Here is a 23,151-nt window from a genome sequence, read left to right as displayed (position 1 = left end):
AAGTGGTCTGTGACATGATAGGAGGAAACTGCTCTGTAGCTAAGGTGGGCTTGAGGGCGCTGTGTCGCTGCCGTCGAAGCGGTAAGCAGCCTCCAGTAAAAGAGACCACGATTTTTTTCCCAGTTTGTTTGATTTTGGGGGGTGGAGGAAAAAAAGGCTTCACCTTCCAACCCATTCTTGCTTTTCACCTGTGCCTAAGGAAGTTGCAACAGGAAGTTCCACTTCAGTGCTAGAACTCCCCTGTGTCTTGTATGTCCCATGCTGGATACTGCCTGAGGAGTGCCTGCTGGTGCTGTTGACAGGAGTATGTGGCTGCTGCTGAGGAGCAGAGGAGTAACCTGTGGTCTGCTTTGCATCTTCTTGCATGTTGCAGTGTTAACCAGAGTGGCAAAAAGCTGTTCTGGCACTGCATGTGCTTCTGGCTTTTACCTGCCTGGGGAAGGTGGTCCCATGGTTGAGCTTACAGATCTTTAACATTTGGAGTTCAGGATGGAGTGTGGAGTTCTGCAGCTAGATAATGAGTCTTAAGAGGCAATAGTAGCAATTGAAAAATGCTGCTCTCAGTTGGCTGTCAAGAGCCTGGTGGCATCTGTCCAACTGCAGGCAGATGTCCACATCACAAATCATCAGACCCTTGTGCAGAGCAGAGAAAATCGGGCCACATTCTCACTTCAAGCTGAGAGAGAGGAGTGCAGTGAAGAGAACTTGCATTGCCCTTCTCTCCTCCACCTGCACCTAAAGGAGAGCACACATCTCTCTCCAGAGCACTGCTGCAGCATCACTCAGCAGCAGCAAACTGTCTCAGAGGGGAGCATAACTGAAAAGTACTGGGAAGAGGAACCTGTTGAGATAGATGTGGTCCTGCATGGATCAAGTGTTCTTTGGAATAAGTGTAGTGGAACTTGCAGTGGTGCACAAAGCTGTCCTGGCTGACTGGTAGGGTTTGTAAGCTCATTGTGGTATGCTGGAATCTGAAGGGCACTGTTATGTTACACTTTGGTCCCCATTACTGCCCTTAGTTTTGATGTGCCACTGTAAAACTCCTTAGTTCTGAGCCGTAAGTAGGTGCTAGAACAAGTGGTTAGCTGATGGAGCTCTTTGTTCAGTCGCAGACCCATGGCCTCTTTCAGCACTTGGCCGTCTCCGCTCTGGGTGCTGCTCATGGCAGCAGTGGCAAAGCTTTTCTCTGTGGCTGCCAAATTCCCTTTAAAGATCGTGGTGTTTGGTGCCAGCTCTGATCTCTCTTGGTGCCAAACTTGGCTCCAGCAGCAGTAGCTCAACATTGTTAGTCTTATGCAACAGTTGCATTACATCATGGTGAGAGGAGGAAAAGGGATTTTAACAATTCCAGCTATTCAGCTGCCAGGGTCACGGCAGAGAAAAACAAGACGGAAAACAAAACTCCTGCGGTTCAAATGTCAGTGTCCCTCTGTAGTTTGGCAAGACATTTGAGGCCTGCTTAATATCACCAAATGGCACTTTCAGGAAGTGTTTTGCTTTATCAGATCTGACTTTGCGAAGGAAAACAAGGACGCCTGTGTGAGTGGCACAGGGTTGGTGCATTTGTCATCTGCTGTGCTCGCTTCCCGGCTGCCTCGTGGCGTGTCGGTGACTGGGTGGCAGGGTCCATAACTCTTTCTTGGTTGATGATATCCTGTGGTCATCCCTCTCAAAATCCCTTCTCTCTGTCTTGAAAATAAACCTGGTGCTAGCAGCTTCGGGGTCTTGGGGCAAGGTTAGCTTTCATTTGGGCATAAAGGAAAAGCTTCAGCCTACTGCCACAGCAGAACTCTGGGGAAATCAAACCTCAGCCCACCTGAACCCACAAAGCTAACCAGGCTGTCCCATTTGTTATTGCTGTGGTGTTGTTTTAGCCTGACCTTAAAGAGCCACAGAAATAAATTATGAATGGAAGAAATATCAAGGAGGATGCCCTGTGAACATTTGCTCTGAGTAAACTACTTTTTCCCCTTGGCTGTTCTGCACTGGTGGTTGACACAAGTGGCGAATCAAAGGGCAGTTACTGCTTGGACATTGCTTCTGGGGAGTTGGCTTCTTTCCTCCTAACGTCCACCAGATATGCAGCAATCAGGCTGTGTTCCTTGGTCACTGTTGTGGTACTGTAGCTCTTTAAAGGGAGAAGCCTGCTGTGCCTAATTTCTATCCATAAACTGCCATCATCAGACTGTCTTCTGATTCAGAAAATCCCTTTTGAACCTTTCAGTTACAGGTACAGGGGCAAAACAAACCAAAAACCACAAACTGCTATTGCTGCTGAGGTAAGCAACCTTCACCCAGAAGCACTTCCCAGCAGGGTAACTCCTGCACATTTGACACCGATTCCTGAAGGCTTTAAGCTAAACAATAACTTCCTGTGTTTTTAAAAGCATTGGAGGAGCTCAGTGCTGTGAAAATGCACATCTGAGGTGCAGATAGCTGCCAGCAATGACTGCACAAACCTTTTCTGTGCTCCTATGGGCAGATGCAAGCCGAGAACTGGGGGTACCTGAGCTGCAGTAACCAAGAACTGCTGGCGTAGAACTGCTTGCTCTAAAGGTAAATAAACCCTGAGCAGCCCTGGGACAGGGAGTGGGCAGAGGGCATGTGCTGTGTCTGGCCAATGAGCTGGTGTCAGAGCTGTGAGCCTTGACTTCCTGCCTGTAACCTCTGCTCCTTCCTCAGGTAAATCCTTTGAGGTCAATACTCTCATTAATAATGAATTCCGACTGTTGTTTTATTAAGAGTCTAAAGAGGAGGAGAAGATGGCTTTCATTAGATCAGTTAGCAAGAGGGAGGGATAAATTCTCCAGGCTCAGCTGAGTGATAGCCTTTTTTTCCAAGACCACCCTCTGCTCTGTTTAGGAAGGGAGGGTTGTGACTGAGTGAACGTTAAACTTCATTTACTTAACCACAGTGGTTACCCAATCCAGACTGGGTAACCTGATTTACTTCAAAACAGGGTAAGAATATCAGAGTACAGTTGGATTTCATTACTCACGAGCAAATCTGCTGTGCATTCAGGCCATGAACTTGGCAAGCAGCATCAGGGTGAGGTGGTAATGAATAAGCACCTGCACTGGCAGTGCTGCTGACAGCAGTGGCGTTGGTGCTGTGCAAGCTTTGCCTCCTGAAGCAGTGTGCTGAGAAGCATGGGAAGGAGGGGAGCAGCTTTATCTTAATAGGCTTAACTACTTTGGCTCAACATGTCTGAAGATGATTGAGCCAGAATTTCCCTGCTGATCAGAGTGGTCTAAACGTTTTGGATCTGCCATTCCTGGAAACCTGAGCACTGATGGGGCAGCTTCATTCCCAAGCCCCACGGGTTTGTCACCATCAGCCTGTTACAGTGAGGACAGGAGAGCAAAGCAGGAGGGTTGAAGCTTGAGCTTTCCCTAGCAAAGCTCACGGGCCTCTTGGCTACTAAATGTGCTGTCCCATCAAAAGTGGACAGGAGAGTCCTTCCCATCCACACAGTGTGGAGTCTGGGGGTGATTCCATCTCCCTGGCAGAAGCCTGCCCCTGGCCCACATAGCAGGGTTGGTCCCACTGCTGCCACAGGATGTTTGATCAGCAATAACTTGTGTGTGCCAAGTTCTGATTTAGTGACACTTTCATTAGGAACACAGCAAGAGAAAACCAAAATGAAAAGGAAAATCCTATTCCTCTCCCTCACAAAAACCCTGACCTAAAAATCTGTCAGGTAAAGAGAGGTAACTGGGGAAGCCAACACCAGAGGAGTGAAGTCAGAGTTGTTCTTCCCTGCCACACGTAGCAGTGGGTTACCAGAAAGTCTTTGACATTGAATCCTTTTAGTAAGAGGAGCTGAAGCAGGGTTGGGATGCTGCTGTCAATTCCAGCCTGTGAGACCAAGCCTAAGCAGTACAGAATTCTCACTGTGCTGCTAGATTTTGTTAGGCTCCCAGGTTGCTAAAACAGTGCCTTCAATTTCAAGACCACCAACTTTGCTTCATTTCCTTCTGGTGTGCAGGGCATCAGTTGCCTTTGGGACAACGAGGCTGATGTTTGTGTTTTCCCTCACCAAGACACTTCAGAGATCACAGAATGATGTACTGATGTAGCTCACTTAAATGATGTGCTGAACAGATAAAACGTTTGGCATTCACTGCCTCTGAATCCTTCAGGATAATCATCTTTGATGTATTCCCAGATGCGGTCTGGGTTCCCTTCTCTTGCTGAGGGCAGAAGAAGAGCGTCCCAGTCAAAGACAGATGCTTTCAGCCTTCTAGCTGTGCAGCAGCCCTTCCTCTGCTGTCTTCCCCGGCCAGAGCGTGTCTGCCCTGGGGGCTCAGCAAGCGCCGTGCCCCTCCCGTCTCAGCCGTGCGGTTGTGCTGGGACTGCCTCGCGTCCAGGGGCCTGTTCCTAACTTGCATTTCGGCGTTTTCCCCCATAACTCTTTTTGAATTATGGCTTCCTGAATGCTGCTCCTTTACAGGCTGAGAATGGAGGTGCTGACACAGGCCTGTTGTAAAGGGCCAGCCTCACCTTTCTCACCGGGTTGGTGGAGCCATTGCGGGACTCCTGACAGGGTTAAGAAGTAAATTAGAGGGGTGAAGAGATTCTCATCGTCTGGGAATGGAGAGCTCTTGGACCCAAAAGGAGTGAGAGAACATGCCCTGAAGGACAGCTCTTGTGCCTCATCTTGGCTGTCTCTGCTCAGGATGTCGTTGCTGGTTGGCATGGACATTGGCACTGCAGTGCTGTAGCAGATTTCACCTAAAGATTTGAGAGGACTTTCCAGCCCCTCTAAAGTGCTTAACTGGCAGTTTGTGCTGCATTTCCCAGGTTTACAGAGGACTTAAAGTGGCCCTGAGAAACTTGCCCAATCTGTTAGTGACAGAGCTTGGGAGCAAAACTCAAAATGCAGTTCTCAGTTTACCCTTCAGCAGCTACCCATAGCTCCCCCTGGATGGTGCCAGACTCACTCTGGTCACAGCATGCACCTTGGTACTGCACCACGTTGCTCTTTGTAGGGGCAGCTGCCAGCCCTGCAGTGTCTTAGCCCTCGGTGGGTGCAAGACGCTGAGACAGCCTGCAGCATCCTTGCTGTGTCCTGTGTGAGAGCCGTTCTGGGTGGGCACCACCCTTTGCTGCACACAGTTGCCTCTGAATCAGCACTTCAGGCTCTGTCTGGTGCCAGTGTTTATGGGTTACCATGCAGGTCTGCATCCACAACAAGATGAGACATCCATCCGTGAGCAGAGCCAGCTCCCCAGGCAGGCTACAGCCTCCTGGCTCTGTGCTTCCTGGAGGATGCTTCCATTTCATGGCCAGCATCCACTGCGTGGCACCAGCCTTGTTTCTCTTGGTCTTAGGAAACTCTCTAGCTCCTCTCTTCCTTCCCTCGACTGTTGAGTAGCAGAAGGAAAAACGAGGTTGCTGCTATTGTTCAGCTCTTAACTGAAACAGAGTGAAAGCTCCGGAGTGAGACACGCAGCTCAAAACGAGGGGGGTGTGGTGAGAGGATTATCTGTGCCCCCTTACTCATGTTTGCGTTCAGCTGGGGGCTGCAGCAGCTCTGTAAGGAAGCCCAGGTGATTTCAGCAGGAGTATCTCATCAGCAGTTGTCCATCCCTCGTTCATATTAGATCATATTTATGTGACTTGCATTTTAGTGAGATTTTAGCCCTTGTGGTTCTGAAGAGAAGGGCTAAAAGCAGAGTGGGAAGAGGTGCCTGAGGTGCAACAAGTAAGTGGCTCTCCATCTTCAGGGGCAGTCGTTTTGTGTTCTGGGCCATGATTCTGCAGATGTTTTCCTGCAGTTGCACACAGCCCTGGTGTGTCTGATGGGTCTGGACAGAAAGACATGGCATGGAAGTGAGAGGCTCGTGAATGCCAAAGAGAAACGGGGAAGCTCAGAGAGGTGATCTGTGTGTGTGTGCACATAGACACAGGTTGGTTTGCCAGATGACTGCATTCCAAGCTTGTTTGCCTTGACCAGCTCAGTCCCGTGTGCTGCCTGTCCACCGCAGGGTGCTGAGCGCTTTGTTCTTTGGGAAATAACTTTTGCAAGCAGGTTCGACAGACAAAGCCCCCGAGGCATGCTGAGAAAAATCGTCTTTCTCGTTGAGATTTATTCGGAGGGAAATGCTGGTGTGGAACTAAACCCCAGTAGCTCAAAGCAATTCTGGAAGGCATTTTCCTGGGCTGCCAGGTTGAAAGTCTGTGGCCTGGACCCCATCATTAGCCCCTTTCAAGCTCTGGAGCCCCTTTCAGGCTGTGCTTTCACAACAAACAGTGCAGGCGGCTCTCCCTGTTTATTTCATGTGCACCCAGCCCCCTTTACCTGGGAGCGCTGGGGCAGAAAGCTCTGATGCTTCCCCTGCTCTATCTCACTTCAATCTCTTCCTGAGTTAATTGCAGGAAGCGCGGGGGGGCTCCCAGCCCAGCCTCGCCCCCCTCTCGCTTCTGTGGCTCTGGTTCAGTAGTGTGGGGGTCGGAGACTGAGCACCTGGAGGAGGAAGTAGTGAAGCATGTGAGGAGCGGCAAGAGCGTTTCTTTGTGTGAAGGCAGCCTGCTGTTGCTGCAGGGTCCCAGCGAGTGCTGCTTGGAAGCAGCCCAGCCGGGCACGGCGCGGAAGGGCAGGCGGCAGCAGGTGCTGGAGCCTGCGGGGCAAGCCTCAGGACCCCCAGGGAAACGAGGCAGGCACTTGTCTTTGCCAGTTCCAAGTACTCAAATATTTCAAGGCAAAACAATGATGATGGTGATGATGTAAAATTGTCTGCAAAAGGAGATAGGATTTTTTATCTGTTTTTTACTGTCTGGTCTATGGGTCAGAGGAGGACAGAAAACTTCCAGTGGAAGTGCAATTTTGGTCAAAAAGGCTGTCAGATTAAAAAATAAACCCCAAAGCGACCAGCCAAACAAAAACCCACCCAAAAAACCCAAAGACAACAACAACTAAATAAACCTCCCCCCAAAAAAACAAACCAACCAAAGAAAAAGGAAACCTCAAACACAAAACCAATGAAAAAACCAAAACTAAACCAAAACCCCAGCACAGCCACCACCGCCAAAAAACTGCACCGAAAAAGGCCCCGGAGCAAGCTAAGCCAGGACCAAAAACCCACGTGGGGAAGGGTTTAAAAAGCTGCTGGGATGCTTTGGGTCCTTTTAAACAATAGCGTCTCAGAAGGGTGACAGAACTGGGCTGTGCTGGTATTTTCTCAGTTATTTTTCTTGAATTTGCTGAGAATTAACACATTTAGAAGAGCAAAAGGAGTTTGAAAATCTGAATGTGAACCCAAACCGACTTCAGCTGCTGTGTGAGTCGAACCCTTCCGGGCGCACACAGCACTGACACCGCGCAGGGGCTGGTTGCCTTCGGGGAAGCTTTCTGCTCAACGATGCAATTAAGGAGCTGCGATCCAGGGCTTGCTCGGGTGCTTGTGCTCTTCCTTCAGGTCCCGGAACGGTCGCCCTGGGTTCGTTGGGTGGTTTTTGTTCCAGCTGAAGCGCTCCGTGTGTGTCTGCTTTACTCTGCTGGAGGTGCAGGGCTCCGGCGCCGGGCTCACCAGAGGGTGAATGTTTCTGCAGGCGCAGACCGAGAGAAGCTGCTGGGTGCCAGTGTGGGCAAGGGGAGTGCTGAGGGGTGTGAAGTGGGCACAGCTCAAGACTGCTGTCCTCGGGCCAGGGAAGGCTTCGTGTCCCTGCTCACTCTGCCCAGCTCTCTCTGAGCCACACGAGTCCTGCTCACAGGGCTTTCTCCTCGGCTCTTTCTGACCATGGCTGGCATCCTGCTTCAGGTGCATTGCAGGCTTCTCTCGCTGTGGGCTTGGCTCTACCCAGTGCACCCTCCAGCTCCTTCTTTGTCTCACCTGTTTATTTTCTCTCATCTCTTCTAAGTGACTCAGGCTGATCAGCAGTCCCGGGAGGGCTTAGCTATCTGTGTCATCTGGAGCAGCCTCGCTCCCACCTCAGTTTCATTTCTGGTTTAAGTCTGATGTGCTTTGTCCCACTCATCACATAACTTTTTGTTCCTTTTGGCTTAATCCTTAGCTTTATTCTGTGCTAGAGAGTAATGCAGATGTCCCCCCCACTACCAGATGCTGTGCCACAAGCTCTGACTTTTGTGTCTGGGCAATGATAAATCCAGACCAGCATTGCTGCTTTTCCTGTCTGATTACATCAGCCAAAGGCAGCTCTCAGGAATATGAACAGCCTGAGGCACGCTGCCCTGCAGGTCACCTTGAAAGGATATCTTGTCATCGTGCCTGTGCTGTCAGTCTTGTACATGAGCATTTATGCCAGCTCAGGTTTAACTTTCTGCCTGTTCAGGCCTTTCCTGCATGCACCTATCAGATGTACTTGGGGATGAGCTAAGATTCATTACAAAGGAGAAAACAGCATTGTGGGTTTCACCTGCTGAAGTGCTTCGAAGTGCTCGAAAGGGAAGGAACAAAGGAACTATTATAGATGGAGAGAAAACGTCCTGGCAGTGTGAGAAGGAATGCTCTGACAAAGGAAATGAAAGGACTTCCCTCTGCTTTTGAAATGTGTGGGTAGAGGTAGCCAAAATCCTCAGGATGGGAGATTCTCCATTATTATACCACCTGGAAGAGGGCTGCAAGATGACAGCATTTTCCCTTTCCATTTTTTGTGCAGGAGCAGAGTGAAATGGGGAGCCAGTTGGTCCTGGCTAAGCTTCCATGCTTCCCAAGGAGTTGAACCAGTAGAATTCCCAGCAAAAATGAATGATTTGGAGCAGGTGCTCTGGAAAATTTCACCCGTGTGGAGCAAGATTCCAACCAAGCTCACCTCTGCTAGGGATGAAGGAAAGGCAAACAGCTCAGGACTGGGGGATTCTTTCTTCCTTTGCTCTGAATCAGACTGGGAAGGGCCATCCTCACGCTCCTGCAGCTCTGGTTTAGTGCTTTACTTCTGAGCACAGTGGGAAGTCACTGCTTTGTCAGGGAGAGTAGCACTGCAGGCATGAATTTGCAGGCTTCTGCTTAATCTGCACCATTTTCTGAGGGGGATAAAGGTAAAAGAAGTTGATCAAGTAATTAAAACCAGAGAAAGTCATGGAAGCAAGACAAAAATGTTACTCTTGCAATTAGACTGCAATCTCTGCCTCCACTCCTCCCCTTCCCAGCAGAGCTAAAAGCAGAGGACTTGGCTTGTACCACTCCTGCCTAGGGCTCTGTGTTGGCATCTGCCTGTGTTTAGGAAGATCTGATGCTTTAAGCTTGTCTTTGGCCTCCAGCCAGAGAGGAGTAAAAATTCTTGAGAAGATCATCCCATGGAGCTGTTGCAGGGAGAGACATTTCTGGATTTGCCTCTCCCTTCACAGATGAACTTTCTTTGCAGTTTCTTACTCCCTTAAAGTATTTTCTCTTTCCCACTGTTGAATCTGGCAGCTTTTTTCCCCAAGGGCAAGAGTGCTGTCTTTCCTTTCTCACCTGCTTCATCCCGTGGGGCTCCTAACCCATCAGTTCCTCCACTGATGGTGGTGGCAGAGCTTTCTCTCTATTTTTTCCCCAACCATGCCAGCTTTCCTCCCTCCCCCATACCCACCCTGAGACTGCCATCATTACAGGGCAAGTGCTCTGCTCTTCTTTGAGCACACTCCCTCTGAAATCTCTCCCTCACTTTGGCGTTGTTCACCTTGGTGCTCCTCACTACCCAGGTGTATCATTTGCTGCAAGGTTTGCTCCACTTGAGGTGCTTGCAAGTATTGAAGCCAGGATACAATCTTCTCACCCCAGAAATGGAGCACAGCCAAGTGAGCTACACAGACTCCCAGGAGCAAGTCCACTGCCTCTACAGCAAGGGTGGGAATGCCCACAGTCCTGGGGTGATACCCTTAATGTGTTGTGGGGGGGGATGTTAAAAACAAGTTAGAGTGGACTGAGAGATGCTTTAAATTATGCCTGAGCAGCTGAGGTCCAAGCTTTAGAAGCTTGCTGGTGTCTTCTGGCCTTCCTTCATCTCTTGCCGGTGTCTTCTGACCTTTCAGCTGTGCTGAGCAGAGCTGTGGTGTGGTTGCATCTCCCCAGAACACCATGATGGTTTCCTGCTTCATCCTTTCAAAATGTTGTCCATTGAGTCCTCATCACCACCAGTGTCCAGAGCACCTCCGTGGCCCGATCTGCACCCTGGGTCCCACTTCGGCATAGCGGCGATGCCTGATGCAGAGAGATGGGACCACTACTGGGCAAACTCAGCAGCTGGATCTTCAGCACACATTTGAGAGCTCTGAGATGGGGGCTGGGATCACTGCCTTCAAACTATCATTGTTAAAGACAGTGTGGCCTGTAGGTCACTCAAGCTTCTTGATCAAAACTTTGAAAGCTTAAAATCTTCCACTTGGCATTTCTGCATCCAGAAGAACTGGGAAAGGCTTCTTTTTTCCTTCCTAAACATCAGAGAAGTTTCTATTATTGGCCCAGATTTTGTGGGCCAATTCTCAGGGCAGAATACTGGGGTTTGAGTAGGGGATTCTGCTGGAAAAGCTGAGCACCAAATTCACACAAAGTTCTTCTTAATTAGAAGCCAAAAGCTCTTCCAGATGTCTGTCAGCCCAACGTGCTGGATGCTGCCATTGCTGGTTTTAATAAAAGCTCACATCCAGCAAATTTTATTACTGATTTACTGTGCATGACTTAAGCCAGAAAATGACTTTCCTCTAGGAAGCAAGCAAGCAAAGGCCTGATGTTTCCATCAGAGGCACTGCAGCTTGTCATTTACTGCCTTAAACAGCAGCCCGGACTCAGCACAGGAGTGGACTCTGTTTCTGTCCGTTGGCATCGTTAGACTGGAATTTCAGGAGCTGTGCTCCAGTGCAGGAGCAAGAAACACAGATGGGCAGATGGACAAGTGGTGAGTGCAGAGCAGGCAGAGCCCCGCAGAGCGCGGTGCGGTGCACAGCCAGCCCCGGCTGCTCTGAACGCTGCCTGCTCGGACACGCAGCCGATGCGTGCTCCACAGGCAAGTGGAAGCTGAAAATCCACGTTACAGGACAGAGGGAAGTGTGGTGTGACACTGTGAATAGAAAAGAGACCAGAACAAAACCAGGTGACAAATCGTCAGAGCAGCTAATGAAATCTCAGAGCAGTGATGTAATTAAAGTGCATTCATCATTATAAAGGATCGTTTCCCTTTAAACATCTGCTCCTGTTCACTTGGCAGCAGCCTGGGCAGTGTCAGGAGGGATGGGGTTTGGGATTCTGCTGCAGGGCCTGTGTTATCCGAAGCAGTGTAGGACATCCCCAGCTGGACAGGACCTGGGCCAGCAGGGCTTTCGCTTGCTCCAGGTATAGCATTAGAGGGCTGAGGGGGATGTCACTCAGTGGAAGGGAGAGCCTGGTGTAACACTGAGCCCTGGCTCCTCAGCCACGCAAATGAGATCCAGTTGGGTGTCAATGGATGTGAATGAAGTAATTCCTCTGGGGAAAGGGCCCCTGCCCAGCCTTCTGCTTTGAAAAGTGCCTTAGAACCATAGTTTCATGTGGAAGAGATCTTCCTCCCCGCTGAGAAGCACCACAAAACCTGCCCCCTTTCTCTGCAGCCGCCTGGCTGTGCCGGTGAGAGAGCAAGAGAAGCGTTTTCAGGAGGGGAATCTCTTCTGCTGTAAGCAAAGTGTGCTGGAGGGCCACGGCCATCCTTTACGGTCTGTGGCTCCGAGGCATCTTCCCGAGGCTGCCTGGGCAGTGCTTTGGTGAAGCCTCTGTCCGCAGGAGCAGCCTGGAGCATGACTTCCTCCCGTGCTGGCAGAACTGAGTGAAGTTTCTCACGGGCTGTGTTTCATGTAGGGTTAGGCCCAGAGCTTTGGCTCTGCCGTTAGAGTGAGTCACCTAGGGAGGAATTTTTCACAGCTAGGCACTGTATTTTACGACCTTGTACAAATCTGACCCCTGGTTGCATCTCCCTGCAGCTGGTGCTGTCAGCACTCGCAGGCTGCACCTGCAGTTTTACTCCTGCCTTCTTGTGCTCTGCTACCTGTCCAGGGCAGAGAAGTGAAGGCAGCTGAGCTTGCCTTGCAGGGGCACATCTGAGTCCTTTGAGATCTGCTGGCATCCTCCAGCTGCAAAGAAACACTGATTTTCAGGCTGGTCCTTTTTAATTAGCAGAGCTCTAGCACACAGCTCTTAGGGAGCACAGATCTCACAGGGGTTGGATTCTGTCTGTCTGTCCTGTTGCTCGCTCCCTACTGACTTAAAGGTCTTCATGGCTCACAAACAGAGACTGTCCTGGTGCCAGTGCCACCTGATCATAGAACGGTGGGGGTTGGAAGTGACTTCCAGAGATCATCCAGTCCATGCCCCCGCCAAAGCAGGATCCCCTAGGAGCACATCCAGGGGTCAAGACATGGGAGCTAGGTGACTGATTTACGTATCCCCTGGAAAGCTGTTCCTGTCACCAGTGCCAGCTTTATCCTCCTGTGAGACTAAACAGTGCTGTTAGCTGCCCTCAGCCTTCCCAGTGTGTTCTGGAGCATTGCTGGCCACTGCTGCGGCCATTCCTGCTCTGGTGCTGTGAGAGATCAGGAAATGGAGATTTTGTCTGGCAAGATGCAGGCTGCAAGGGAAGGCATAAAGCAGAGGGGAGAATCTCCAAGGGCCAATGCTGCATGGAAATTCAGCAGTGCCTGTTGATGAAAACTTCAGTGAATGCTATTATGTGGGATTTATATGAAGCCTGGGTTTAGGTGATCAGCTTTAATATTCATACTCTTAGGGAAAAAAACAAAAGGGACTCATTAGTAAGCATGCATAATTAATGACTCCATTCTGTTTTTCCTTTGTTTTCCTTCAGGTGTAAGGAAATGCTAGATCTAGTGATATCACCCAGCCTGACTGTGCAGAGAGAGTGCCCTGACAGACCGAAGCTTAACCTTTCTGACACGTATGCCACAGCTCCAGATGGCATAGAAGGTAGGCTGCCTCTTTTGCTTGCTGTTCTGGCTTTACCACGGTGTGTGAATGCGACCGGGGGAACTGGACACCTGCAAGGCCTCTGCTGCTGCCAGTTCCACCTCTTGTGTTCGTAGACACTTCTGTTGTGACTGAATACCTCAGTTCAGCAATGGTCTGAATGCAAACAGAAGTGAGGTGGTTTCTGTCTGGTGCACACCTGTGTGCAGTAGGTGCACAGTGTGCACACGTGGTGGATGTGTTTGCTCCACTGGAGTAGCTGTGGGGACAAAGCAGGCTGTGCAGAGCTGCTTGCTCTGCTTCGGGCTCTGCTGGAGCCCCAGCGGCGGTGTGAGCGTGAGCCCTAGGCTTTGATGGCTGCTGCGATGAGAGAGCAGAGGGGCTTCCAGGCCCAGCAACTGATCATGCAGCCAGAAAGCTTCCTGCCAAAGGAGCTCTGCTCCCCACTTTGCATTGCTCTGAGATCATTGCTATCATCTCCAAATAGTTCTCCTTGCTGGCCTCTGCTCTGAAGTTTCACATTTGGCAGGTACCAAGGACAAATTCTTTCAGTGTTGAGGCTCTGATGGAAATTTATCTGCTCTCCTCCTCTCCTCCCTCTCCCCACATCGTGTTGCTCAAGTGAAGGAAACAGAAGAATGTTAAATCTGCTAAAAAAATTACTGGCAAGTGATGCAGCTGAACTAGTTCTTGCTAGCACAATCCCGGCTATTGTTCGCTGCGGTCGGGATCTGTCAGCCCTCCTGTTAGAGAGGAGCTAGGAGAGGGCACTGGCTGCTGTGCTTCAGGAGTGTGCTTAACTCTTCACGGAGGGGCTCTCACGGCCAAGGAGGTGTTTGGCTTGCATGTTTGTGGAGGCATTAAAAATTGCCTGGGTAAATCACGTACAACATGACTGCCTCTGTACAGGAGCAATTGAGGGGATAACAATCTAAAGGAAACATCCTTTCAAATGAATGTGTTTGCAGAAGAGATTAGAGCTAGAAATGGTTTTTAAGTACATCATTTTCTGTGCCTCTTGGTGCAGGAACTCTCTGTTGTGTGACACACATAGGAGCCAGCACAGCTGTTGGACTGTTGCACACCAGTTTGCTGGTGGTGCCTGCTGCTGTGTTTCTCATTCAGATGTGCTGCTTCTGTCTCTTCAGTGATCCCTCTGCTACCAGGTCATACTCTCTCCCTCAAAAATGCTTCTGGGTTAATTTGAAGAGTGGGGAAACAGTCGTGTGTTTGTCAGGTCTGAGTGCCAGAGCTTTTCATGCACTGCCTGCACACGAATGTGAGAGCTCAGACTTCAGCAAGTGCAGCCCCAGTCCCTCCATAGGTGTCAGGGCTCCTACCTTCACAGGTACTTGTTGAGAGATGTGCAGGTGTCACTGGGCATTTCAGGTGCCCCTGTTGCATCTGGGGCTGCACTTTGGGGTAGGGGCACAAGGTGTAAGTTGCCCTTTTTGGTCAGTGGGAGTAGGGCACTGCAAATGGACCCAGAGAGAATTGCCAGCTGGCATTCCTGGCCGAGGAGTGCTCCCTGCCTCGCAGAGGTGCAGCATCTGCGTGGGTCATGTTTTTCACATGGGAAGTGAAATGAAGCCTGTGCTCCAGTGGCCTGCTCTGCTGCTTCCCAGGTGTAAAGGGCCCTCTCACGGCATCACAGAATGGTCTAGGCTGGAAGGGACCTCAAGGATCAGCCAGTTCCAACCTCCTGCCATAGGCAGGGACACCTCCCACTAGAACAGGTCGCTCAAGGCCTCATCCAGCCTGGCCTTGGACACCTCCAGGGAGGTTATGGAGCACATTCTGTGATTCTGTGCTCCACAACCTCCCTGGGTAACCTGTGCCAGTGTCTCACCACCCTCGCTGGAAAGAACTTCTTTCAAACATCCAGTTTAAGCCTCCCCTCTCCCCCCTCCTCTCCCCTCAGGTTTAAACCCATGTATGAGTTACGTGGACAGAACTGGACAAGTTTGTCCCTTCAGCCCTGTTAGGTGGTGAGGAGCAGTGTGGCAGGAGTGGTGCAGGTTTTGTTTTCTCAGTCTAAAATCCTAATTTTGTGCACTGTTTTCTTGCAGGTAGGTCAAAGCAAGTTTTTCATAGGGAGCTGGAAGGTGAGCCAGGTAAGCCCAGCTTTGGATTTGAAAACCAGACTCTTTTTGGACATGTGTGAATGAATTTGTCCATTTGTGCATCACCATCCTCTGTCAGTGGCTTTAAGTTTAGTTATTTGAAATCTAAACCTCTCTGCTCACTGCTTGGGAGATAGGTTAGTGGCACCCACATGTTCTGAGGAGAGGAGCTAAGGCAGGGGGTTTGCTGCTGGGTTTTATTCTTCTAAAGTGTTTCAGGGCTTGCAAGAGTGTGAGGGAGGAGCCCTTAGGGTTCTGTTCCTGTCAGTGCTGAGGGGGCTTCAGTAGTGACTGGGGCTGCACAGCTCTCTCAGTCTGCCCAGTGGCACCCTGCCCTTGCCGGCCTGCGCACTGCACAGAGCAGGTAGTGCAGATGGTATCTGCAGGGGACACTGGGGGGGACACAAGGGGGTCCTAGCTGTGCTACTTACTCTGCTGTGGTGTGTTGGGGGTGTGCTGGGCCAGAGGGAGAGCTCTGGGCACAGCTTAGGAGAGATGGGATCAGGAAAGGCACAAAGCTTGGATTTGCTGCGCAGGATGTGGAATGAGAGGGATGTGGCACAGGAAGGTGCTGTAGAGGAGGAAGGGCGAGGGGTGGGTGACAAAAGTGCATTCAGTCACAGCAGCTCTGAGTGTACCCAACAGGGCACAAGAGCAGTGAGCTTACATCACTTCAGTCATCATGGTGGTTGCTTTGGTAGCCTTCAGCATGTCAATCAGCCACCCAGAGCCCAGCTCCGTGACTGGTATCAGTGCCATGAGAAGGAACTGGTAGCTCAGTCAGCATCACCCTCAGCTAAAGCCCAAATATGTATCTGTTGTTAGGTGGAGAACAACTTTCTCACCTACTTCAGTCTGTGGGATTCACTAAAGACAAAGTCTTCTGATTCCTGTGTGCTTTTCTCAGCCCAGCACTGACAAATGCAGTGGTACCAGCTTGGCTGTAGAGCATGATGAAAATCCAAGACCCTTTAATTTTGTTTTCCAGGCAGCAGCAAAGCAACACCACAGTGTCCTCTGCATCTGTACTCCACAAAGTGAGTGCTCCTTCCAAGTGCTGTAACTTACAGGCTGACCAGCTCCTCCTTGCAGATTTCTGTCACCTTAAGAAGCATTTACCCTAAGCCCATCCACCTGTTCCTCTGCACATCTCTGGCCCAGTGGAGTAACTGGTCCTTAATCTTGTTAGCTGTGGAGTGGAAGGTCTGAAGTGCTGCTGACTGTGCTCCTGTGCTGCTGGCAGCTCAGTCCTTGTCAGTCTGAATGTTGCTGTGCTTTTGAGTGACCCCAGTGGGATGGATTGAAAATGCAGGGGGTTCCCATGGCGCTTGCTTGTTTGGCAGACTTGAGAAGTGAAAAGCTGGAGTATTGCTTTTGTTTTATTTCTCTTAACTTGCACATAGTTTGCACAGCCTTTGAAGTCCACATGCAGCAAGGCAGCTCCTAGCAGCAGCCACAGCCTGGAGCAAACCTCTGGCCAGTCTAAATTCTCACTGTTTGTGAAGTGTCTGCAGTGTTCCAGCTGTGCTCCAGTAACTGCTGCCTTAGACCTTCTGTTTCCCTTCTGAACAGGCATTATTCCCACATAGTGGCAGTCCCATCCTTCCCAGCAATGGCAACATATGGACAGGCTCAGTACAGCACAGGGATCCAGCAGGCTGCTGCGTACACTGCCTACCCTCCTCCAGGGCAGCCCTACGGCATCCCCTCCTACAGTGAGTACTCTGGGCTCATGCCACGTCTGGGACATTGTCCTCTTGCTCCTGCAAAAATATCTGTGATGTCTTAAGCCCCAGAATGAAAGGCCAGCTCTGTCCTGGCACTGTTCTCTTCTTCAGCTTAGAGAAAAGCCTGCCTTGGCTAAAAGGTTGATCTATCAGCTCTTGTATCCTGAGCTACAGAACAGGTAAGTTTGGAGCCAGTCAGCAGCAGGATATGAGACAGGATGAGAAACTCAGGTTCAGGAGGATGTGTGCTCAGGAGGAGTAGCTGATGAGTGCCCTCATAACTCACTGCCAAGACAAAGTGTCTTGCGGTAAGAATACTGCTTAGGTGAACTGCACTCTGTCTTAGGTGAACTGCACTCTGTCTTGTCTTCCTTGGTTCCTTCTGGAGTTACAGTGATGAAGCTGCTTCAAGCAAAGCCTCTGCTGTCGTTGCAGAAGGACCAAGGAGGTGTGGGTGAAATGACAGAGTGCTTCCTTTGGGGAGATGTTTCGTATTTCAATGGATGGTTGCTAGCTGTAGGTGCAGGAAACTTTTCTATCCCCAGCCAGCTTTGTTCCCTGCTTTCCTGCAGAGCCCTGCCAGCAGCTGTGGAGAAACCATGCTGGACAGGAGCAGCTGGGGGATTCAGGCGGGGACTAAGCAAGGCAGCACTCCTGAGGGAGGAGTGCCTGGTGAGCCAAGTGCGGAGTGTCCTCAAGCTCTGCATGGAAACACTGAGCTCCTGAGGGGATGGAAAGTTCTTTCCCCTCCTAAAGACCACAGAGGCACTGTTCTTGCTTAGGTACAGCTCTCTAAGGGAAACCTTTGGGCTCCTTGTTCTCAGCTGATCCTGTGAGTGCTGCAGCACTAAAATGACTTCAGCTTCTGATCCCACTCCTGTTTCCTCTTGTGCTCTGTAATGCCTTCATTTGCTTGGCAGATAAAGCATCTCTTCCCAACGAGAAGCTTTTGCACAGCCATTGACAAGGCTTTTACTGAGAAGGAATTTGATGCAACAGTCTGGAAGGCCAGGGAAATGGGCTCGGCAGAGCTAAAGCTCTACCAGGATGATGAGAGGAATGTTTTGAGCCCCTTTCCTGGAGCTACTTATGTGTTTGCATCAGCTGGCTGATTTCCAAGGCAAACTCTGAACAGTTGTCCTGTTAGAGCAGGTGAAAGCAGAGCCATTTGCTACTGCCTGGAGTCTTTAGGGCATACATGTGTCAGGCCCATATGCTGCTTATAAATCCTGCAGATGACCTCTCAGCATCCTTGAGCAGCCACTTCCCTCCCCCAGCCCTTACAGCCTCTCTAAGATACTCAGCACAGCACATGAAAAACTCCACCTGGCTGCCAACCAAGAACAATGAAGCAGTATTGTTTTGAGGCACAAAAACCCAAACTCCGCCAGTTTCTAGACAAAACAGAACATTGTGTGGAAATTAATTTGGTGCTAAGTTATTTCACTGCCTGACAGCAATTTTCAGCCTTCCAAAAAGGCCCATTTGCTGAAGATTAATGGGAGCTGGGGTAGGTTGAATGCTGGCCTGTGGAGCGCTGAGGTAGTTGGAAAGCTTGGGGTGCGGTGAGGAGCAGCCTGGAGATGCCTTCGCCTGCCGGCAGCAGCGCAGCCAGACGCCAATTCGCTGTCCAGACACCTTCCTGCGCCTCGCAGTGCAGCGTGGGCAGCTCGTGGCTGGCTTCTACTCAGGTGGCACTGCAGCTCTTCTCACCTGGAGCTGAAAGAAGTTATTTTTGTGAGAGAAAACCGTCCCGGGGAGAGCTTTATCCCAGCCCGAGCAGACGCAGCCTCGGCAGTCGTGAGGCCAAAAGCAGCAGGTTTGGCAAAAGGCAGAGGAGTGCCACTCGGCTTCTGGCAGGGTCACCTGCGAGCGCTAAAAGATGGCAGGGTGGAAATGCCAGGACAAAAGATCAGCAGGGGCTTGGTTCAGCCGCAGCTCTCAGGGTGTGTCCAACAGGCAGTTTTCGTTGGGTGCAAGCAGGCGTGCGGAGGAGGGAGGCTGCTGCCCAAAGCTGCACAACAAATCTCACCTTTCAGCTGTTTATTTTAATAATACAGCTGTACAACCTGGGGAGGAAACAGCAACCAGCAAAGGTTTCATCTTGCAATGTTTAATTCAGCTATCGCTGTTCTCCCTGTAAATATTCAGTTTAATTGCCTGTTTTTAGTAATGAAAAGATTTCTGTGGCTCCAGGGCTTAGCTGTTGTTGCTGAGCTGTGTGCTGGAGCTGGCTGAATAGATGATAACCCTCCTGGATGGCTTGCCAAGACATATTCTGCTGTCAAGGCTGAAAATAGGATGCAAATAGAAGATAACTTTGAGAACAGGTCTGGAGGTTTTGCTGAAGGTCCTGCTGCTTTGTTAGTCATTGCTGGCACCTGATACCTGTTCAGAAGGTTCCTGAGTCAGTGAGGGCTTTCAGATTCTAAATCAAACTGCTTGTTCAGAAACTGGTTTTGAAGACAGTGTCAGTAATGATTGATTGCTCATCTAGCCAAAGGTCATTTGGGAATTGGTACAGGATGCAGCTGAGTCAACTATTATTTGTGATTCATTTATCGTCTATTTTTCAAGAGCTCTGTTGGGGTAATGTATAAGGAGGGGGGAATACAGGAGGGGGAAGAGTTTATTGGGTTAAAACCTAACTGAAAATGTGTTAATTTCTGAACTTTCTTTTTACACCTTTATATGACAACCACTCATGTTCTGCTCTTGGTTCCTATTCTGTGCCCCAAAGGCATCAAAACGGAGGACAGCCTGAGCCACTCCCCAGGGCAGAGTGGGTTTCTCAGCTACGGATCCAGCTTCGGCACCCCAGCAGCCGGGCAGGCAGCCTACACATACCAGATGCACAGTGAGTACAGCCTGCTGCCCATCCATGTGCTCTGAGGGGTCAGAATCCTCTACCTCCGTGTTAAACCAGCTCTCCTGCTGCAATTGCAGTCAAAAGCTTAGCTCTGGCAGCCCAGGTAGGGGAGGTCAATCTGCCCAGACCTGCTTTGCTCCTGGTTGAGGCACTGCATTGGTTGTGAGCAGAGCCTAACCTCTGCTCAGAGGCAGCTTGGCCTCTCTGCAGGAAGTGTTTGGTTTGGATGTCATAGTTAATTTTGTGAGTGCATACCTGGGATTGTTGCCTGAGTGGAACTTGCTGCATTCTGAAGCAAAACAAAGGTGTTCCTACACTTCATGCAAACAGGACTCTCAGTATCCTGCTTCTGCCTTGCATGTCCTGAGCAACCTGCTCTGTGCTCCAGCTGATGGAGATGCTCCCCACTCTTCTGGGTTGGTTTGTTTTTTTCCAAAAGCTTGTACCCTGATACTAAAAAAGTTGGCTTACTGTTCAGACATAACTGCCACCTGCTAGGATACATCTGCCTGGTTTAACTCCCAAAGTACCAACATCATTAATTACCTACAGACTCCTGAGGGAAGGTTCAGAAGAGCAGAGCTGAGAGCAGATGTTTTTTCCTCAAGGTCACTGAGCTAGAATTCAGTAAGTTTAGAACAGCTTTTGCTGCTATTAGGCTAATAATTGACTATGAAATAACAAAGTGGATTCCCTTAAGGCTTCAAAGACAGTGCTTGGTCCAGGTCTACCACATTTTGTTTTGTTGTAGAAGCAGGAGGGCTACAATACACTTCTGCTTCTGAAGCAAGAGCTCCTCTGGTCCTTGCACTGGAGGAGCTGTGTGAAGCTCAGGCTGCCAAAAGCCAGCAGATGAGAGGAGCCATAGCAAAACCATTTCAGCTTTATCCACTCTGTCACATGGATATGCTCTGAAAAAAACAGATGGTCCTTAAAATGTCCTCACCTCTGTGTCCTGGGACCGCAGGTTCATTCCTCACCTGTAGGCCTTATGTTCTGAGTGCACTGTGGTGTCTGTGTTGATCTTGGCTGGTGAGAGCAAAGGGCAGATTTTGTCTTCTGCTGAAGCTTGGCACAGCTGTGTCTGAAGGTGAATTGCCATGGGTGCATGAGCTGAACACACTCTCAAATGCCTTGTGTGGCAGCAGCATGAGTGGTCACACCTCTGGGAGTTCAGAACTGCCCAGCTTAGGTGCTGGTGAATGGGAAGAGTCCTGAGGCTCAGCAGCCTGGCAAGCTGAGCATGCAGCACCCTGCTGGGGCTGTCCATGTCCAGGCTGCTTTGAAAGCAGCTCAGGCACAACTGCAGCAGGTCTCCTGGCAGCAGTGCCAGTCTGTCTGTGTCACCTGCTCTCAGCCAGGCTGTTTCACTGGAGGGAAAATATCACTCCTAGGGGTGTGACTTTCCTGGGGGGAAGACAAATGCACATAAAGATCTGCCTTGGCTTCGTCCTTCCCTCAAAAATTTTCCAAGGGCTAGAAAGCCAAAGAGGAATTGCATGGCGTTCCTGAGTTCTTGTGAAAGCCATGGAAGCAGGGAGAGAGCTGAAGTCTTTCACTTTCCTTTTTTGATATTATTGGGGGTTCTTTGTAGGTCCTCCAGGGAAGGGTTCCCTAGGCTGAGGCTCTGCTGCTGGCTGAAATCTCTGCTTTGCAGATTCTTGGGCCAGCTCAGTAATGGAAAAGGTGATGAAGGAAAACAGTTTGTGCAAGTGGCAGGTGCTTATTCCAAGGCAAAGGGAGCAGGAGTGAATGTGTCTTCCTGTTGTAAACAACTGCTCCCACCCTTCTCCTTGCTGATGAGAGGAAGGGCCTGGAGCTCTCTGACCCTGCAGTTTATTTACCTTGCTGAGTGCTAGTGAAAGGTCTGAGTGAGGAGCCAGGAGCCTTCCTGTCCTGACTGCCACTGAGGAATGTCTGCTCCCTGCTTTCCCACACCACAGCTGCTGGGCTGGGGAGCTGCTTGCTTGGCTCTCTGGTGCAAGCAGCTCCCCATGCCCTAGCTCCAGGGCCTCCAAGACTTCCTAGTTCACATCAGTGCCTCTGGTCAGCCTGCTGCTGGCAGGGACTCTGGGTGCTGGGAGAACCCAGCTGAAAAGGGCACATTTTTATTGATCTATTGCTATAAATTCAAACTTCAGGAGGGTTCCTAAGAGTTAAGCTCTTAGCCCCCACTTTGCTGTGTCATGTTGAAAGGGAGATGTGCAAGAGTGTGATAAGCAAGGACAGGTTTCTCCAGGAGCCTGTGCTGCTCAGTCTTCTGTTTATGTTCAGGGTGAGAGGGAAATGACTTTATTAAGCTCATCTCTGCAAGCATTGTAAGATGGTGACAGCTCAAGTACGTAACTGAAATCCTGTTGATATTGTTTGCCTCCACTGAGAATCAGCTCCCAGAGCAACACAGTGAAGTCTCCTGCAGGGGCTCAGACTGAACCTTGAGCCTCTGTGGCTTCTCCTCACTGCATGGTGCAGCCAGCAAACAGGCAGCCATAGTAGGTGTTCTGCCCAGTCACCTCTTGGCTGACAAATACTTTGTCTCACAGGGCTCTGGCACAGATGTTCCCCAGTGCGGTGAGCTGATGCTGGACTGTTTCCTTGGTGCAGTGAGCTGGTGCTGGATTGTTTCCCGGTGCAGCTGGTGCTGGATTGTTTCCTGGTGCAGTCGGTGCTGGATTGTTTCCCCAGTGTAGTCGGTGCTGGATTGTTTCCTGGTGCAGTCGGTGCTGGATTGTTTCCTGGTGCAGTCGGTGCTGGATTGTTTCCCGGTGCAGCTGGTGCTGGATTGTTTCCCGGTGCAGCTGGTGCTGGATTGTTTCCCCAGTGTAGTCGGTGCTGGATTGTTTCCTGGTGCAGTCGGTGCTGCATTGTTTCCCCAGTGTAGTCGGTGCTGGATTGTTGCCCCGGTGCAGCTGGTGCTGGATTGTTTCCCCAGTGTAGTCGGTGCTGCATTGTTTCCTGGTGCAGTCGGTGCTGGATTGTTTCCCCAGTGTAGTCGGTGCTGGATTGTTGCCCCGGTGCAGTCGGTGCTGGATTGTTGCCCCGGTGCAGTCGGTGCTGGATTGTTTCCCCAGTGTAGTCGGTGCTGGATTGTTGCCCCAGTGCAGTTGGTGCTGATTGTTGCCCCGGTGCAGTCGGTGCTGCATTGTTGCCCCGGTGCAGTCGGTGCTGCATTGTTGCCCCGGTGCAGTCGGTGCTGCATTGTTGCCCCGGTGCAGTCGGTGCTGCATTGTTGCCCCGGTTGAAGTGACCAGTTGTCCCTGTTTCAAAGCTTCTGTAGTTGCATGGTCAGTCCTCACGTCAGTGTGCAATTCCAGCACCAGCTCCCCGAGCAGCAGCCTAGGCTAGGCTGGAGGGCACACTGTGCTCCTCTGCTGTGTGTGGCACCTCAGCAGGACAGTGACCTTTGCTAACGTCATCAGGCAAGGACAGAAACTGAACCTAAGACAGAAAGATTAGGTTCAGCTCCTGCCCCAAAGAGCTTGCTGCCTTCCCTGGCAGTCGAGGAGGTCTCTTGCTGTCGCTGAGGATAGGGGAGAGAT

At 50.6% G+C, this 23,151-nt stretch overlaps 1 protein-coding gene across 9 annotated transcripts in view; it reads left to right on the top strand.

The window, feature by feature from the left end:
- The window catches only part of EYA2 (EYA transcriptional coactivator and phosphatase 2), an 81,012-nt gene that overhangs the window by 23,463 nt on the left and 34,398 nt on the right, over positions 1 to 23,151 (top strand). For 3 of the 9 annotated variants that reach the window (XM_064167887.1, XM_064167883.1, XM_064167886.1), the window contains exons 2-7: positions 8,623 to 8,725; positions 12,775 to 12,893; positions 14,963 to 15,007; positions 16,005 to 16,053; positions 16,589 to 16,731; positions 19,484 to 19,600. In XM_064167887.1, coding sequence (XP_064023957.1) covers positions 8,712 to 8,725; positions 12,775 to 12,893; positions 14,963 to 15,007; positions 16,005 to 16,053; positions 16,589 to 16,731; positions 19,484 to 19,600 — 487 coding nt within the window. In that variant the 5' untranslated portion in view covers positions 8,623 to 8,711. Of the gene's footprint in view, positions 1 to 8,622; positions 8,726 to 12,774; positions 12,894 to 14,960; positions 15,008 to 16,004; positions 16,054 to 16,588; positions 16,732 to 19,483; positions 19,601 to 23,151 lie in introns of those variants that run through there. The other 6 variants (XM_064167890.1, XM_064167884.1, XM_064167885.1 and 3 more) reach the window with 4 other exon arrangements.

The sequence above is a fragment of the Pogoniulus pusillus genome, chromosome 29 (assembly GCF_015220805.1).
Source record: "Pogoniulus pusillus isolate bPogPus1 chromosome 29, bPogPus1.pri, whole genome shotgun sequence".
Taxonomy (NCBI): domain Eukaryota; kingdom Metazoa; phylum Chordata; class Aves; order Piciformes; family Lybiidae; genus Pogoniulus; species Pogoniulus pusillus.
This window is presented reverse-complemented; position numbering and strand designations above follow the sequence as displayed.